Source organism: Chiroxiphia lanceolata, chromosome 14 (assembly GCF_009829145.1).
Source record: "Chiroxiphia lanceolata isolate bChiLan1 chromosome 14, bChiLan1.pri, whole genome shotgun sequence".
NCBI lineage: Eukaryota > Metazoa > Chordata > Aves > Passeriformes > Pipridae > Chiroxiphia > Chiroxiphia lanceolata.
In genome coordinates, this window is record NC_045650.1 from 15240651 (window position 1) to 15260391 (window position 19741).

General features: G+C 45.4%; 1 protein-coding gene across 1 annotated transcript in view; it reads right to left on the reverse strand.

Moving 5' to 3' along the window:
- Positions 1–19155, reverse strand: part of MAMLD1 (mastermind like domain containing 1) — an 83126-nt gene extending 63971 nt beyond the window's left edge. The window contains 1 exon segment of the mRNA XM_032702212.1: positions 18801–19155. Coding sequence (XP_032558103.1) covers positions 18801–18854 — 54 coding nt within the window. The 5' untranslated portion in view covers positions 18855–19155.
- Between the last annotated feature and the right edge of the window lie 586 nt (positions 19156–19741).

The following is a 19741-nucleotide window of genomic DNA, read 5'->3' on the forward strand; positions in this document are numbered from 1 at the left end:
AAAACTCCCATTGAGAAAAGAACATTTATCTTTTCCTCCTCTGAAACCTCGCAGTGATCCGTAAGTTAGTGAGTTACTAAGAAGTCATTGAGCAATCAGGCTGCTCATTACACCCCTCAATGAAATTATTACCACAAGTAATTCTCAGTGCAGTACTACAGGTTGCCTAATCTTACATCCTCTTCAAAAGACGGGAAGAAGTACTGCATTTTTAATTCCTCTCATACTCTCTGGCAGTCATTTTATCCCACATTTTACCTTTTTGCACACTTCAAGTTCATCCATACCCATTTCTTTCTCAGTGGTCCTTTAATCCTTTTCTGTCCGTGCTGCAGCTCAGCACAAGGACGGGGGTATCTCTATAAGCCGCGTGCTCAGGAGGCTCGATCAATATGCATGCATGGTGCAAGGCAGAAACATATTTCTGCTGAAGAAGAATCAGAAGTTGGGGTCAGACGTTTTATATTTTAGTCAGATTTTGATAAGACATATTAGGAATTCATAGGGCTTTTATCATTTTCAGCAGCAAGAGGATTAGACCCTACGCTGACAAGAGCAAGAACATCAATTGTTAAAAGAAATATGTGCCACACTGAAATACAGTAAAGCACCTGAAAGACATAATGTACTGTCTGATAAAAACACTCTAAGCACTTTCAAATTCAACCCAGTGATGACTTGCCGAGTCAGTGCTTCATTTGTCTGGCAGAGCCAAAACTACAATGACTTCTGTTCCAATGCCCAAAAATGCAACAGACGTGCAAAGGGAAGCCAGGATTTAAACCATGGCCTCACACAACAGCAAGGATTCAAACTATGGATAATACACTGATGCTTAGGCCACAGGGCAGAAAGGAGCAGCAGGAATCTTTATTTGGATTCAAAAATTCTATCCAACAAGCTTGCAATGCTGCTGAAAAGACCAAAGTCTTAATTTAAAAAAATGGCAATTTTTTTTTAATCCAAATTCAAGGAAAGGTAAAGATAATGACTTTAAAAAAACCCAATCTCCTTGCAGTCTGAAGAAAGATCCCAAAACCGAAAAGAATTTCAATTTCATACTTCTTCCGCCTAAAATATTCAGAGCGCTGCAAATGTGTTACAAACTAAATGACTTTTTGTACAGAACTTCTAAAACCCTTGACTTTTAATAAGGTCGTGCATCATTTGATTTTAATTACAGATTTTTTTATCCCTTAAATTTGACTAAAAATGATGTGATTTACAAAGCAAACAAGCCAGTTAAACAAAGCTAATTAAATTCACTAGAGACAGCCTTGCTTTTCCCCTCAGTGAGTGTTTATTTCAGCTCCCAGTGCTCTGATAGCTCCTGACAGCTTGCTGGGACACAAGAAAGAAGTAGGTCAGGGTAAGCCGGAATCAGCAACAGAGGATCCCATTAGACAGGCTTGTAGGGTAATACGGAGATCGAGGAAGTGTGTGATGTAGTGACAGTGTTAGAGACACATAACAAACAGCCCGAGGACAGCCTCCAGCAGAACCGGTACATTTATCTTCTCTGTGTTATAATGACCCCTCACACAGCTTATCCAGTCTGTGATTTCTCGTACAAGAGGTGCTGTACAAACCTAATGACAAAAACGTGCTCATGGTTTGCCAGGCGATGTCGGGCCAGCGGCAGCACTGCAGCAGCTCGGCTCCCACGGAGCCCTGGCCCTTGGGGGGACAGAGCTGCCAGCTCCAGGGGCAGGCACATATCCACACACACAGGTTACACCCCCTCACTCTAGCTGGCAGTTCAGGGAGGAATCTCACCGTGCACAGGGATCAAAGGAGAAGAAGACTGGTTTCTCCTACCCAGCTTCTACAACATTACCCTGATGGTGATGGTTGTGTGGTGCCTACACTGGATCTGAAAATAGCAAGCACTCAGTAGCAAGAAAAGCTACTGTGGCAGCTGGGGAGCGCAGCAAAACCATGTGACGGGGCACAAAGGATGCCTGCTCCCCACTGAGCTGTTGTCTGGGGGTTCTCAGAGAACCACCACCCAGGTCCCCACGTGCCATTGGAACAGGCTTTGGTCTGTCTTCTCATACCACAGCACCACTGCCTTTGGAAGCAGCTACTGGTAGGGAGGAGAGGCTGAGAAAGCTGTGGTTTCTGCTTATTTTCCCAGCTAGCTTTGCTGTGTGATGAAGAAACATCAGTGGAACCAGGGAGGAGAACAAAACCAAAAGGACTAAAGTGATCAATGTAAAATACAAAATACTCTGTTTGTACCACTGTATTAGATGATTTAATGTAAGGTGTATTTGTATGATGTAATGTGAGGTGTATTTACTGAATGCATATATACTCAGATACTTGCTAACGCAAGTCTTCTCTCCTGAGGAAAAGGATAAAAGTATTTTTTTTGCACGTGCCTGGACAATAAGAGCAGAAAACACAGCACCATAAGGTCTGCAGTGTAATATTAAGTCAGAGGCAAGAGGAAAAGCAGAGTTCTAACTCCCCTTGTTCTCATGACTACTGCTCATACCATTAAAAGTTCAAAGTCTCCCCTCATCTTTGGCAGCACTGTACATACCCCAAACATTTCAATCATGAGAGTCCATTTCTCAGGCTCACACACAGCCAAAGAGATTCTCCCTAACCCCAAACTGTGTGGCTCACATTAAAAGGAGAATGTGAGCATGTGCTATCTCAGAAAATAGGTACCTTTGACAGGAACAATTTAAATTGCCATGGGCATAAACAAACACAAATGGAGAATGTTGTTTTATTTTGTTCAGAGCTCGATACATTTACTTTGCTCAGAGACATCTCCAGCATCCACTTTACTTGAAGTGCCTGAGTGACTTGGTTTGCAGCACCAATAGGGGTCATACTGATAAAACAGGAGTTTTCATTTTTGTCATCATTTTCCCATGTATTCAGCAAGAGTGCATCACGTTCAGCACTTATCCCCTTCTTTGTTTCTCATTACAAGCTTTCTGCAGCACAATTGCCCTCCTGCGCCAGCCGTGCTTCCTGCTCTTCAGAGGGTCACACTATGTGGTCACTTGCACCCACCCATTTTACGACACCACACATCCCTTTCCTGCCATTTTTCCTTAAGCAGACAGTTCCACCGAGTTCACAGAGGTTTGGACTGAGTGACGCCTATTTGCTCCACCCCTGAGCATCGAGGTAAAATCCCAACCGTGTCCTAAAGAAAAACATGCGTGTCCTGACGAAAATATGCATTAGGATAAAAGTATTAAAATAGAGAAAGACAATGAGAATGATCAGAGCAGCGTTGCCTGCGAGGAAGGAAGGAAGCTTTTAATAGCACTAAAATATAAAATTGATTTGTACACATATTTGATAAAAATCAATACAATTAGCAAGTAACTGAATACTAGAAAGGGAAATTGATTGCTCGAGGGCCCAGAGGACTCAGGGCAATCAGTCCATTCTTCTAGCTCCTCCACTCTTAATAAAAATTTACTTTTTCATAATCCTGCCTGAACTCTTTGCCCATTAATAATGCCGCTAAATAGCTCTTCTTTTAGCACTATTATTGCAGACCTGCTTGAATTACATTTGGAGGTAGTTTCGAGTGGCATGTCCTGGCCATTTTGCTATCTGCAGCACAAACCTCCAAGCAAGAGCATAAAAGAATACGGGCTAATGAACAGCAGCACAGGCACACTTGAGAAGAGCTTATAAATTTAAGTACCAAAGTTTAAATAAACGGATTACCATAGAATTGATTTGCTACATCAATTTGGTCAGCTTTTGCTGATACATCATTGCTGCCTCAAAGGAGAAGAGCCACCAGTTTGAAACAACTAATTAAGCATTTTGAACCATGGCCTTACAAGGGAGCAGGGCTGCACCGCTCTGCTCTCCTGCCTCCCTTCTCCCGCCCAGTGATTCCTCACCGCAGCTTTAAAATCGTTACTCCACGTGAAACAGGAGACTGAAATTACAGTCAAATCTAGACAAAAGGAAGTGGTTTCTACAGCCACCATCTCTGACTGGATTTCACGCAAAGGCATCTTTTTTCCTTCATTAGGGTGGGACTGGAAGAACTAAAAGGCAAGGGTGCTTCCCCACACGGAAGGAGGGAGGCTCCCAGAGGAGCCAGGTTAGGATTTCTATTACAGCCAACTGGCTGCACAATCTGATTGAGGGTGCACACAACTTGTGCATCTACAAAGGAAGCTTCTCTTTCAAAAGGTCAGATGTCTTCTCAGATAAGAACTTTCTGAGATGTTAAGCTTTGTCCACTGACTCATCTTGATAGGAAGCTCTTTAAACCAAAAACTACCTTTGGGCTCTCAACAGGTTCCCAGTCAGTCTGCAGTTCAGGGTGACATGGCCTTTGCTGCTAACCAGGGCTCTGATTTGGCAATGAACTTCAGTGTATGCTTAAACTGAGCTCTATGAGTAGCCCTGTCCAAACCAAAGGTAAACAAATAATTTTTCCATATTAATGAGACCACTTTCATGCTTAAAATTCAATAATATAATTTAAGCACTTTCTAATGCAGTAAGTTGAATAAAATTGTGTATGCATCTCATCATATTCACTCCAGCAGAGACTCCTTTATTCCAGAAATCTCAGCACACACCTATTTCTTTAATGGTCCAGCCAGACTAGTGACTAAACTGAGCCATTATATTGGCCTAAGGAAAGGACCACGGATGCTCTGCAACTCAAGCAGCAATCTGTGGGGATGCCTCTGTAAGGGTGGATGAGAGACTGCGGTGCTGAGGGAGAGCAGTGCAACCTCAGCAGGGCACCAGTTTAAGTGGCAGCATCTACTTAGGTGCCTCACTAAATTCTCATGATGTTCTTTCTCCAAAGTTTGTTCCACTGCTTCTTACAAAGAAGACACTCTAGTCTGGACACAGAAAAAGAAACCTGAAATTACACAGTTTCAGCACTGGCCTTCTTTGCAACCATGAGCAAAGTACTTTAATCTCTTTGCTTCCGTTTCCCTGTCTTTATTAATAAAGCAGAGGGAGTAAAACTTACTTCACCTAACTCATACATCTTTTGTGAAGATGAAATGCTTGTTCTGTGTAAAGTACTTGGAAGATGAAAGGCATCAAGTAAATATTAATCATAGTCACCACACCTACCAACAGGATCTCCAGTATGCTGATTTGGATCCGTGCTTGAAGAGGCTTTCTTTGTGCAATTCAGGAACTGTGCTTTCCTGGAGTAGTAGAGCTGAATTAAAGCTAATCAGGAATTCCCACGTTAATCGGCCTTCTAGCATTCAGAAGATCATAAGAAGGATGATGCTTCCATTTCAAAAGACAGCACAGTGCCACAGAATGAATTACATCAAACTGGCTGAAGCCCATTTACAGCATGGTCATGGAGGAAAGTATTGGAGTTCATCCACCAACATTCATCTCGGGGCATACACACTTGTAAATCAGCTCCTATTCAGTAATGAAATGTCGAGTGACTCATTCTTTCTACATTTGAAAAAGCTCTCAGAGAGAACCAAAGAGTCTTTTACTTTGCTGTTTGCCTTTGTAAACACTGAATTACATCTCTTTACTTCAGAGAAGCTACAATGCTTCAGAACCAGCTGTAAAAGAGAACATTAACATCTTTTTGACAAAATCCAAGGCCACCTTAAGATTCCAAATTTCTGTTGAAGGAGATCTGGGGAGATGTTTCATTAGCAGCTCAGATGATCTTCTGAGCCAACTTCTCGTGCCCAGCAAGGTGCACTAGTCTCATGCAGACGTGCCTGGGAGGCTGGCCCAGGGAAGGCTGACCCAGGGCAGGCTAGTCCTGCTGCTCCGGGCACTTCTGCTGTTCCATGTGGGTTAAGTGCCAGATTATTTACTTAATGTCTTAAGCAACTTCTGCAGCTCCAACTTAGCTCATGCAGCCATTGCTGTCACTTGGCAGCGAGCAGCAGGTTAGCCAGGTGAAAGCGGTCTTCACTGTTTCTGCCCCAACCAGCCAATTTACACAATAAGGACAGCAGAGCTGTCATACCTTGACTTTTGTCCCAGTGTTAGCATGGCTCAAATCCAAGGGGCACATCCCACAGCTGCATGTGGAACAGCAGCTGTGTTCTCAGGCCACCTGTGTGATATTTGGTCTGCCCCAGCACTGAGCTCGCCCAAAGAAAAATCCTCCTGACAAACCAAACCAAACCAAATCAAACCAAACCAAGCTGTGCTTGTGATCACGGGAACTGTGCAGCCCTGGCACTGAGCCACTCCCTGCCACAGCTCTGTGTCTGGAGAGGTGACACCGAGTGAGCTACCCGGAGCAGAGGAATCACAACAAAGGCACAAAAGCAAGAGTACAAGGGAAAAACAAGAGTTGCGAACTTGAAAAAAACAGAACTAAAGAAAAGCAGTGCCTGGAAGTCAGTGTTCAAGAAGGACAGAATGAGTTTGCGCACAAGAAACACTTACTGTTTGAACGGAAGTCGTTGGAGATGCTGGACCTGGTGGGCCAGGCACAGGAGGGATTCCAGCCCTACTGAGGTGGATCTGGACCTGCTGTGCCTCCATCCCTCCCTCATCTCCCAGATCCCTGCCCAGCTTCCTCAGCTCTCCTTCTGTCTCCTTGGCTTTGCCCTCTCTTTGGTCCCAGCCCACCCCAGCCCATCCCTCTCTCTCCCCTACCATTGCCTCCTCGTACTTTGGACCTCTTCAACTCTACACCCCGAGGTCTCTGGTTCTCCATCTGTGGCTTGAGCAGCACCAGCCCACACAGATGGGCCAGTTGGTGCCGCAGAGCAGCTCAGCTTGTGCTGGCAGTGCCAGTCCACCTCCTCACCGGGACCCAGCAGGACAAATGCACAAACAAGAGCTACACTACCAACACAGCTATGCTCCAAAAGGAAATGACCACTGGATGTTATTGCATAACCTTTCTTAATAATGAACGTGTATTTCTTGAAAACACATGCCACCTAATCGTCTTGGCATTGCAAACATGTACCACAGGATGGTAATTTAAGTTAATCAAGCCCTAAGCTCCATGTAAAGTTTAACAGTTTGCTTCACTATTGAACTGGTTTGGGTAGCAGATGGCAAAGCACTCAATGGCACATTTTCTGCCATCCTCATATAAAGGGCTGTACCTGTTTCTGTTCCAGGCACGAACGCCAACAAATGGACATTTGCTGGACTTGCTGACCATTGAATATCCTGAAATAACAGACACGTAGATGCTCCACAGGGAGGTCCTGTAGGCAGCCAGAATTGGTCATTTCCCGGCTAGTTCATCATTACTGCCTTTCTTAGATAGGATAAAATTAAAGCTACAGGCTGGCACAAGACCTCTGGTAAGTAATCCAGGCCTTATCTGAACAGCTACCCATGCAGGCAGTAGTACAGGTCTTCTTACACAACAGCACTTAACACTGTTGCTGTAGCTCACAGTATTTCTAAGTACACTGTCTTTCCAAGTGACTCCAGACTGTACATAGCCTGGCACGTGAGCAGCAGAAACCAGTCTGAGTGGATCGTTTGGATTTCAAGCCACCTCTGGACAGTCACTGAGGTGCTCTATTTCTATCTAGCTTGTGGCGTGCTGGGGTGGGGGAGAGAAGAACTGACAAGGGGAAAATAGAAATTTGTAAATGATGTGTAAAGCCCAAATGATTTTAAAGAAAGGACGATCCAGATTGCCAAAGCCAAGCATTTTCCACATACGTAGAGAGACTGGGAAGTGACAGGGTGAGCAATAAACAGTTCAGCCTGGGACATTAAAGATTTTCATAATTTATAACCAACAGAAAACACACACTTCTCCTTCAGAACACAGAGCGCAGCCCCCAGCATCCAGTTAATGGTGGTGTGTACAGGGAGCATACTTACACTAATTGACTGGGCCATGGCTGCCCCAAGCACTTCTGGAAGTAGCATTTCTACAGCAGCACCGTGCAGAGATGCTTCACATTTATTAACTTGTTTGGTTTTGATTGTTGGATTGGTTCCCCATTCCCAAGGCACTTAGATTTATTCTTTTAGCTTAACACTACAAAGTAATCAAATCACTCTGTTACAGTTGACAGACTGTGGGAGCCCTGAAGGGGAGGGGAGAGCGGCATCAGAAGAAACATCTACATTTTCTTTTACATCCTTCGCGCTTGCCCTAAACTTCAGGTTTGACTCATCTATATCTCTGGAATTCAAGAATATTGAACTTTAACTGACATGGGAAGTTATTTGAAGATGCAGGACTTTCACTTGAAATTAAGGCTGATCTACCTTCTGGGATCACGGACCAAGATTCACCTCTCATAAAGTCTGAAAAGCTCAAATGCACTCTCCTTCTGCTTCAAGTCAAACATAAGTGTTGCTGTAACCAAGAAAACATCTTTCCAACGCTGTGTAGATTCAAACCAACCAATCCATACATAAGAAGAGGAGATGAGATGGAAGATTCAAACATGCCTTTGTGCCCTTCCATCAAATGTGTAGAATAGGTAAGAACAGGAAGACAAAAGAGATGGCTCAGAGAGTCAAGATTAATATGGAAATGGAGAAAAAGGGCATGCCTTCAGCTGGATTTTGTCTGTGTCTCTTCAGTAAAATTTATTTTCAGCTTTATGCAATGCAGTATCAGAAAATGCTTAGCACACAACCCATGAAGTGGAAGACAAAGAGCATTTTTTTGATTTAGACAAATTCCAATGTCCTTGTCTAATGCTACCCAATGCAAAATTAGAAAAAAATTAGTGCTTGCATGGTCCTGTGTGTTTAAAAATAATTTGAATGACCCACTGCCTAAAGTATGGAAAGGGTCCTCTGTTATTAAAATCCAACTATATTTCATTTTAGTCTGCACCCAAACTGACCGGGTAAAGCTTGAAGAAAATCCCCCAATGAGTTTTTTTAATCAAGAAAAACAACAAAAAAAAATCATGGAGCCTGTGATCAAATAATCTTACAGAGTTTGGACTTAATACACCAACAATGTCAAGCATTTCAATGCAGTAGCATCAAAACTAGATATTTACTGCTTGGCAGTGAGTAACCATTTGAAAAGGGAGGAACATAAATTCCTTTTTAATGAGTCACCATTTGACACTCAGAGATCAAAACCTTTTGCCTGTATTTCTGACTAGAAGATTGTATATACTTGAGTTTTTCTCTGTGACTTTACCTAAATCAACACAGTTAATTAGGAAAATAAGTAAATTAAAGTAACACAAAAAGTGAAGTTCTTATAAGTACCTGACCATCAGTATGATGGTTCCTGAAATACTGGACACATTCAGATATTTTTTCCTTATACAAGTACTTGGGAAAATCCTAGTAAAATTTTAAGTACCTAGTCAAAGCAAAGTAAAATTATACTCAACGTCTATTCCAATAACCACATTAAATGAGTGTTGCATAATTATTCTTAAACTAATGCAAATGTTTACATACTAAATGTTACATACTAATGCACAGGGACAAAGCTTCTCGTGGGTGAGCGGAACTGTGTACTACAAATGTCTTCATAAAATATTGACCTGATTACTTTTGCCCAAAACTTAACCTATGAAGATCTGTAACAGAGAATGAAACATTAAAATACATGCTTGAGGGTAGATGCCATTTTTGTCTTTAAATATTTTCTTTCCCCCTACATAGAATTCTGAAGTTTCAGCAAAATGGGAAAAAAAAATAATAATAAAAAAAATCTACTTGCGTTGGCATTACAGCCAAAGCAAAGAAATAAAACTGTTGTTCATACTGAAGGGACTTACAGTAGGATGTACCTGCCCTAATTTTGAATGTAATTTCCAACTATTTGAAAAGACTCTAAAGACCTCAGCTAGTAACAAACACTGATGATTTACGAATTATTGAACTAGTTAAGGATGCTTAGTGTGCAGGTAAAGGTAAAGCACTATTACTCCCATTTTACAACAGATAAGTAAGAACCTGGGAACTATTTGCTCCAAAAATTTCCTCCAGCAATACATACATACAGATATTCAGGCCCTTTGAAAGAAAATCTTGTCAGCTTTGAAAGTAGAACAGGCATTACTCGGGCTTGGTTTCCACCTTAGGAAACCTCCAGTGTGTTATATGAAAACTCATATCCTAAAAATCAGAGCAGGGACTTCCCAGTCCTTCCACACAGCCATGAAACCACCATCCTGTGGAATTACTGACCAGCAAGAGCGTCTCCATACCCGACTGTCAGCTCACTGAACCATCCCGCCCCTCGCATCAGTCGATCTTAATTTATGTTCGATTTACTTGTAGATTGGAAGTAATTAGAGTAAATAATTACAGTAACTGGTTACAGTTTGGGAATTGAGAGAACTGAAGAAAGAATTCAGAGAAATAACCTGATCTACTACTGTAAAGAGAATCAATCATCGCTCTCCTTCCATTAGTCTTTTTGGCAATCCTGTGTCACTGTTGTCACAAGCCTGGATAACGATGCCACATTAATTCTCCTTCTGAGAAAGGGAATACAAGATGTGACTCTGTAACTGTGTCCTACCTGACCTTGGGGAATCTTTAGGGGAAGTTTCCCATCAAATGCAGTTACAGTTTTTACTGAAGGAGAATTAGTCAGTTGGGCTCATGCTTTGTAAATTGAATGTGATACAAAATATAGAACCAATCTTCTGTCTCCATTAGAAATAAACTCTCAGTACATAATCAATGATTTTTCAGTTCCAACACTATGTGAGAAATCACATTTTCAAAATAATTTCAACAAGTCTGGCTCAGAGGTGATGAATACGGGGCAGGATAACAAGACAACTACTGTACTCTTCTGATGTAACAACAGCTCTTTTAGCTACATTTACCTAAACTGCAGATAGGCTGCATTTCCCAAGACTAACCTTTCCAAAGGAAAAAAAAAAAAAACCATGCCTTTGTTTTATATATTACAGAACTGGAAAAGAAGAAATTCATTCCGTGTTTCGTAACAGGAGCAGACTCATTCCCTTCAAGACAACAGGCTGCTCTCAATGCAGCGTGAACTGTGGCACTGCTGATGTCAGTGTGAGCAGGGAGAAGAGGACATACGGCCTTTTGTACTGTTCCCATGATGCTGCATGTTTAAAAAAAAAAAAAAAAGTCATTATCCAGGCTGGAAGAAACCCAAGCCATCATAACTGTTTGTTTATTGCAATTTGGCAGACCTTTTGAGAAAAAGCAACTACTCTTAGACATGTAATCCTAAACCAAAATGTGAGATGGGAATCAAGCAGAAACCATGCATTATTTTGAGGAAACCATTAATTATTTTGGGGAAACTTTTGCTGTGATGCTTATTTGAGTGCTTCTCTGTAACTAGGTATCACTTCTATTACTGTGGCTATGACTAACGAGTTAACAACACTATTTACACTAGTACTGTTGTGTCATTAGAAACAACAAGATTATGTACTTTAATTCTAATGCCAGTACAATTATTTTTACACCAAGTGTGTCAGATCTGACTCTGTACCCCCTAAATTAATTTCAGAGTAGTGGCTAAATAAAATGACATACTTCTTTGTGCTTTTGTTATAACACGCTCGTGTGCAGCAAACTGTGAAGAAAATGTAGTAATTAGAGGTTAAATTAATCCCTGACAGACAGGCAGCTTAGTAAAGCTGGGCCCTCTTCAGAAAACCGAGCATAATGCTTGCCAGTCTTTCAGAATTAGGCACAAAGACCAGGGAAGATTGGCAAGTCCCTCACCGCTGTGATCCAACTGAAGGGATGGAATGCTGAGAAGTCGGAGTAAGTCTTCGAGCAGCCAATACTACCAGGCAGATCTTGTGACAAATGTGATTTAGAGCTCCACGGGATTGTTGCTGCAGCCACTCGAACTGCCTGATCAGGATCAGCCACTTGAAATTACAGACAGTCTTTTGCCCAGCAGAACAGGCTTCTAACCGCCATGTAATCCACCTCGAGATGTTAATAAAAGCAAACAATGGCATTATATTTCACAACATAACTAGAAAGTTACCTTGCTGCTTCGGATTTTAATGCAGGTAATGGGTTTCATTGCCCACAACAGAGTAAATGTGCTGGGTTACTCTGAAAGCAGTAACCAGGTATATCCCGGGTCGGTGTAACTCCCGAACCAGCTCAGAGTTTTGAGGTACTTAATTCTAGAGAAAGAAAAAACCAACCAAATTTCCATGGAAAAGAAAAAGAACACAAGAAGAAGGAGGCAGCCAGATCATGATGATGATGATACCCAGTAAGTATTTCTTTTGTGTGCGTGTCAACAGAGGTAAATGTTTTTTCCAGTCTCTCTAGCTGTGGCACAACAAAAGTAGCTGTGTTTTAAATGCATGCAAACACAACCTCTTATCAGGAGGAGGGTAAATGAAAGGCACTCTGCTTCATGAAAAGTGTCCTGGCTCCCTGGTTTTGATGGCAAATCCTGGTGCAGGAATTGCAGAGGTATCACTACCTCTGTCCCACTGGACTGACATCTTCCCTCCAAAGGTGGAAGGTGCAAAGAAACGGCTTCTCTCTGAGTTAATGCTGTTGCCACTCAAGAATTTGCTTGACATGAGATGACACAATCCCACTGGTAACACCCAGCCCTGCAGAGGCAATCTAGATCATGTCTGCACCAGACTGAGTCCCCGGCTGTCCCTGACCAAACAGGAAGGCACGACAGGCACCTGCAGAGGGATCACCAAGTAAACTTAAAAAAAAAAAAAAAAGTAAAAAAAAAGTAAAATGCCTGTATTACAATTCAAGTAGAAGTCACACAGGAGGCCTGTAGAGATTGCAGATCCATGTGGGAGCCCATTAACACCACCAGTATTTCTGTACTACCCAGATCATCAATTATTAACAAATTAGGACATGCCTGATGGGGCAATTATGTAACACTCCTTTATCAATAAAACTGCCAAGTCCCTTGCAGGGAAAACCAGTGTGGATCTCAACGGCACACCTCTTTGGACAGGGCACGACAATGAATACTGTTTTCCCCCTCCTCAGCCTGGCTGCCCATTCCCAAAGAGGAATTCTGTCCAGCCTGGCAGCCCCGTCGGAGGCCTGGAGCACACCCCAGCCTCCCGTGAGCAGCAGCCCTTTAATCAGGTCAGTGCTTATCAATGGCTCATTGTAGCGATGAGGCAGCGCTCGGAGTGAAGGGCCCTACGAAATCCTGCATCCCGCTGCATCTCCCACGCCTGGGCCCCACTGGCTCTCCACTGGCCCCACAGATACAGCCTCTGGCCACACACTCCCTGGGCACAGCACGTGTCTGCCACCCAGTCCAGCTGGCTGGGCTGCGGGGTAGGGAGTGGAGGAAGGAAACCCACAGTTTTTTCCCCTGCTCTTCCCTTTGGGCACAACCGGTCCCCCAGAGGAGCAAAGATTCAGGTAAAATTCAGCCATCAGAGACAATACCTGAGCCCTGCTTCACTTCCATTTCATTTCCCCCTTCAGTCAAGTGTGAGCAGGATAGGGGTACACAACAATCCCTCGTCCCTACTCAAGGGCCTGATCCTTAAGCCCATAATTCCAGGACGAAAACTGAGTCTCATCTACTACAAAATGAAAAAACGGCTGTTAGTCTGGGCCTGATAGAAGAAAGCTGGGTGTACTCTCCTACCATCAGGTCCACCAAACACCTTGCAGTTCATCCAAGGTGCACACCAAAGTAAACAGCTCTGAAAGAGCTTTGCAAGTAAACACGGCACAAAGAAGGTATTTTCCTCTTGAAAGAAAGTAATGACTTAGTAATACATTTTCCTCTATTTAAAAAATGAAAAATATTATCAGTGAGCAGGGCTCCCAAGAGGAATAAGAATTCTTCCTAGCTCATTTGCATTTGCAAGTTATCCCTCTGACTGCATTGCTCTCTGGTAGTGCAACTGGTGACTTCTAAAACCATGGAGTTGCATCCTAAGAGCCATGAGCCCTGCTTACACTGTCACCCTGATATATACCTTCATTGTGAACAGAGTTAACAGGCAAGTCCATAGCAACTGCAATGAAAGAGATCTACCAGAAGACAAGAACATAAAGTGAAACCTTTAAGTGATAAAGACTTCAATTATCTGTGCAAAGCACTAAAAGTAGTAATACAGAACAAGGGAAGGAGACTGTGATACAAGCACACACTGTTTTGCAAAGTTTCCCTTCAGCTGCTGGCAGCTCTGAAATGAGTTGCAGAAAGTTAAAACTGTGATCAATATCACTGCCTATTCTGCAGGGCTGGTTTTGGATTATTTTTTTTTAATCGAACACCATTATTCTTTTTTCTATTTTCGCTTAAAACAATATTCTGGTATCTTCCAATATCCAGTCCAATCCTGAAACAACCCTAATAAGGGTACTACTAAACACCCAACCAGTTTCTTCACATATTTGTTAAGCGATTGCCTTTTCAAGGGCACCCCTTTTAGGAGTGCACAACACAAAACTTACTACAAGTACACAGTGCTACTGTGCACATTTGGCATTTTACAGCAATGATTTAAAGTTCCCCTTCAAAATTACTGGCAAGGAAGGAAGTTCTGCATAATTTTAGCACTCAACATCTGAAAAAATTAGAAATGTCCCAACTGTTCTTTGAGATGTATAAAAGAACAGTTGAAAAACTTACAGTTGACTGGTGCTACCTAGGTTACCCGTCAATGGCATTGAGACTGGTATATTATTAAGAGAGGTGTATGATGGGAATTGGTTTATTGTGCTGATCCATAGTAACCAACTCCTGTTCGTCCATCATTTATCTCTCTCACCAGCGACATATGGGTTTGTCTATTCACACTCTCAGCATTCTCTCTGCTCCAACAAACAGTCAGCCTTTTCTGCTGGGATAAGGAGATTTTTTAGTTACATCCATTATGTGCGTATCAACATTTATGGCAGGAAGATAATTGCCAAAGAGCTCAGGGGCATAAAAGCTCCCTCTTTATAACACAAACCCCCTTAAAAAAATCAATATTGATATAAAATAGTTCAACGCAAAGCCTTGGTGTGTCTTCTGCTTCCTTCAGTTTAAAATGTTGGTTTTTTTTTTTTTTTTTTAAACATAGCAAGTCAAACTGGAACATCAAGTAGAAAGCCTTCGTAGTGAGTTATACCACTGCTCTTCCCACAGAGGAAGAAACAGCAATGTACAATATTAATTGTTCCTCAAAGAAGTGAGTGGCAAATGTGTCAGATATAAAGAGGGTTCCTTGGAGAAGTGCCAGCACCATTTAAACTGATTTAGCTATCTTTATTTGGAGACCATACCAATTACTAATGAATCGTAACTTATAGTCACCTTCGCCTAAATCTTGAAAAACGCTGACACAGCCAACACCAGGGAACAATGAAAACCTGGGAATCCTGCCTTGTTCCCTGTTTCAGGAGTTCAACCTTCTAGTACTCAATCCCCCAGTTTGGATAAACCCATTTGTCACAGCTCCTACAAGATTTACTTCACATTCCCATGGCTATGCACTCATAAAAGTTATTTTAAGGCAACTTTCATCAGAGTAGCAAGTAGCACAGAACATTTATTGATTAAATGACTGGGAACCAGTGAGTTGCACTGCACTTAACCTACAGGACGACTCAGGGATTTTACTTACTGTTGTCCTTGCCCTTGTGTTACCTTCTGCCTCCCTAACTTTTGTCTCTCTCATGAAGCCCGTTCTTAGGTCAATCCTTGTCCTACAGTCACATCCAGGCAGGCTGCCCTGACCGTTTAAGTCAGGGCAAGAGTGTCAGCCTGACACCTGGGATCATGAACTCTTCCAGCAAATCTTCCTGCATGTTCAGAAAGCATCTTGCACAATAGCTCTCTAATCCCATTTTAAATCTCTGAATGCTGCCATGCTATAACATTTATAACAGGGTCAGTAAAAAAGCAAAACTAAACCCACCGTATTTATAAAGCACTCCTACCTGTGTTAACTGGAAGCCATACAAAAGAATTTTTAAAAATATAACTGCTTCCTTTAATTACTAATTCCCCTTCAAACCCTTTAACAACTGCCTTAGCTTTAAAAAAATCCAAGAGACTTTGCAGGCTTGAACTACTTAGTTACAAGGGACCAAAAGCGAAGCCCTGTCAATATATGCTTTTCTGATTCTGAAGTATCAGTGAAAAAGGATTAAAAATAGGATTAAAAAAAATGTCTGAAAATAAAAAGCTAAGTTAAATTTGAGCTGCTCAATTCTAAACATTGAACAGCTTTTCACTCACTCGAGGGCTCTTAACTGCATGTTACCTGCCTTACAGTACAGACTATTTGTTTTTTATCCCTGAGCAACAGACTATTTCCTGGTTGAGTTTAAAAACTCTGTGACGTTCCAATATCAACCCACACATGTGTGTCACTGTCAACGTCAGTGGCAGGAAAACATTAGAAGTCACCCCTTGCTAATGCTTTCCTAACATGGAATTTCCTTGTACCTCGTCCCCCAGCCCACCTCCTCCTTCAGCTGAGAGCATCCTTCCCAAAGTGTCTTTTTTTCCTCTTCTATAAACATATGGCAGGGAGAGAGAACTGAAAATGGGCAGTGCCAGCACTAGATCGCTGCTTTTTTAGGTGCTCGCGTGTAACTTACTCAAACTGCTCTCGCCGCCTTTCACTCGGCGAGTGCGGTCGCAGCGAAGAGCCCCCCGTGTGCGGGGGCTTCCCGCACCGAGGCGGGGGCTCCTCCCCAGGGCGCTATCAGTGCCTTCCCCCCCGCTGTTCTCCTCCGGCATCGAGCTCCTCCCCACTGCCACACAGGGGTACCACGCTGGTACCACACGGTCCGGGCAGCCCGGTTTGGGGGCGGCGGGGGCCGCGCCGACCCCGAGATACCGGGGGAGCCCGGGGCGGGGGGCCAGCACCCAGCTGCCGGCACCGGCAGGTTCAAGGCCGTCCCAACTCCCTGCCTCCCCGAGGCACCATATGGTCCATCTCGCACATCAGCAGCTTTATTTCCCCCATCAGCTCGGCCCAGAGGGGGAGCACCGGGAGCAGCGGCCACCCTTTGCCCCCCAGTCCCCCGGGGGCACCGGCATTAGGGCATTACCCGGGGATTACGGGGCTAAGCAGGGGAAGACTCGCGTTATATAACCGGGGGAGCGTTCCGCCCTCCCGGCGCTCCCACAGCCCGCCCTCCGCCCCAGCCGGGGCGGCCGCACGGCGGCGGGGGGGAGGTGGGAGCCCGGCGCCTCCGCCCCCGGCCCGCGGAAGGGGCCAGACGCAGTTAATCTCCGCTCTGGAGGGTCGGGGGAGGGACTGCGGGGTGCCCCCCGCTGCCCGAGGAGGAGGAGGAGGAGAAGGAAGGCTCTTCCAGGAGGCTCCCTGCGAGCGGCCGGTGCCCGAAGGGTTTATCGGCTTCCGACGGGACGAGGCTCGGCGGCCGCGCGTCCCCCGCACCGGGGACCTGCCCGCCCGGTCCCGCCGGATCGCGGCTCCGCGGAGCCCCCCGGCCCCGCTGCCCGGCCCCGGGCTCCGCCGCCCCCCCCCGCCGGGAGCACCGTGGAAAACAAAAGCGGCCTTTTAATTTATTGTTCGGGGGGGGGGGGCGGGGGTTTGGGGGTGGGAGGGGAGAGCGGGCGGTGTGAAAGGAAACCAAAGCCCGTTTTCTTCCCAGAAACGGCCGCTCTCCCCGGGATCCTTCCGAGTCACCCTGGTGACAATCCCCCTCCGGCCAAAGCCGAACAAAAGCCGCGGTGCCCCCAACCCCGGCGCTGTCCCGGGCCGAGCAACAGGCCGGGATAGGCGGCGGAGGAGGGACCGGGAGGAGGGACCGGCTATTGACGGGGGAGAGGAGCAGCCCCTGCCTGGGGGGGACGTGGGACCGAGCCAGCGAGCGCCGTGTTTACCCTGCGATCGCTCTGAACCCCGATCTTAATCACAGCATGAGAAACCAAAACAGTTTAAAGCGTGAGTCAGCACGCGTTTTGTTCACGCGTTCTCATTCCTAACACACGGATGGTCTGCGAGCGAGCGGCGGACGCGCCGCGCCGGCCCCATCTCCCGCACTCGGGGCTGCTCCCGCACACGCGCGCCCGCAGCTCCGCCAGCGCGGGGCTGAGCGCCGGGCTCCGCGCTGCCCTCAGCAATAACCCAGAGCTCCTCCGGGGCTCGGCCGTCAGCCTTTTGTTCGCAATCCTGCCTATCGAACGTGCGCTTGAGGCTCCCAAAATAACCAGGCACGCGACTGCCAGCACAAATACCAGGAGTTATTAAAAAAAAAAAAATGATACTACAGGGACCGGCGCTAGCCCCTCCACGCGTGACATCCTCCCGGCGGAGTCCCCGGGCGATGACGGGTTTATCCTCCCCTTGCTGTCTGATCCAAGTTTAGCTGGAAATCCCCCGCCGATAGCTGAGCCCGCCCGGCCGCACTGACACGGGGACCCGCGGGCTGGCGGTGCCGGGCGCACCGGCGGGTCCCCGCTCCCGCTCGCCCCCGGCAGCATCCACCGCCTCTTCCCGCAGCCTCCACCGCCTCTTCCCGCAGCCCAGCGCGTCGCTACCCGAGCAATGACACAGAAACCCACGGAGCGTCCCCCGCCGCCGCGCACTGGCCGCCCCGCCGCCGTGCCCGGGACCGCACCGCAAATCATCTTCACCACCATTTTAAAGCCCACAGACCCCCTCTCCCTCCCTCCTCTCCGTGGTCCGAGCTGAGCTCTCGCCACAAGGGAGGGCGAAATTTCCCCCTCAAGTTTCTGTCCCCTTCCCTCCGGCGGCCCCGGCACACGGGACCCGCGGGCAGAGCCAGCCCAAGGTGGGCACTTCTTGAACCGCCCCTGCAAACTTTCCAGCCTGGCTGCGGCCGTGCCGAGCCCGGCGAGCAACTATTCCGAGGGTGTTTAAGTCCTTTTAAACCAGCTCCTACTTTCCTAGCCCATATCGATTTCAAATGCGACTTACTGGAATATGTGGCTCCATCCGTGGTGCTTCTACCCGCTGGGAAACCAGCAGCATCTTGGACTGGGGATCAACCGGCTTTTAGATCCACTTTGGCTGTATTGAGCAAACCCAGCGCCGCAGAGGATTCGCAGCCTGTTTTCGCCTTTTAGGTTCCAGACAAGTTCATCCTGGCGTTGCAGTTTGCTAATGATTCACTGTCTGTCTCGATCTGCTCACTACATTTCCATCAACCCACAGCTTCCTCACTTAGAAGGTGGAGTTTGTGGGGTTTAAGTTACTGATAGGCATATCTAAGTGCTGTGTCACTCAAAGAGGAGGAGACACACACACACACTCACACACACAGACCGCACACTCACACACACACACGGACTGCTCCAGGCTTAAAGGGGAAGTAACACTTTCTTCTCTACAGAAACTGGACACCTCACACATCCAAGGATTTTATTTTTTTTCTCTGGGCATGAAGTGAAAATTATCCAGCCTGTGGTCCGAATTTTAACACACAAAAAGCTGCTTAGCATGTTTAGTGCCTTCCTTGTAGAGCTTCAGGTTCATTTAACACAAAGTTGAGTAGGTCAAAAAGGTACTGGCAATTAATTGATTTTTTCCCCCCCCCCTTCTAAATCAAAGTGCACAAACCACTGAAAAGAGAGCCCGAGGCATGAAGTGTAATGGTTTGAGTTATTGTTACAGTGTAGCTTCCTGTCCCTTTATGCCCTATGATATTCAGCACTCATAACACTCATAAAAGGGTTAAACTCGTCTCACACAGGTGAACCCAGGTTACCAAGAAGGAAACAGTAGAGTTGTTTCATTTTCACCTTTTGTGCTATGTGCATGTATTTTTGAAGACAGGTACAATTCAAAATAGGGAGCTCCCATAAAGCCACACACTTCTCATATGACTAAAAATGTGCTTGTTACAAGCTGCAATCTTT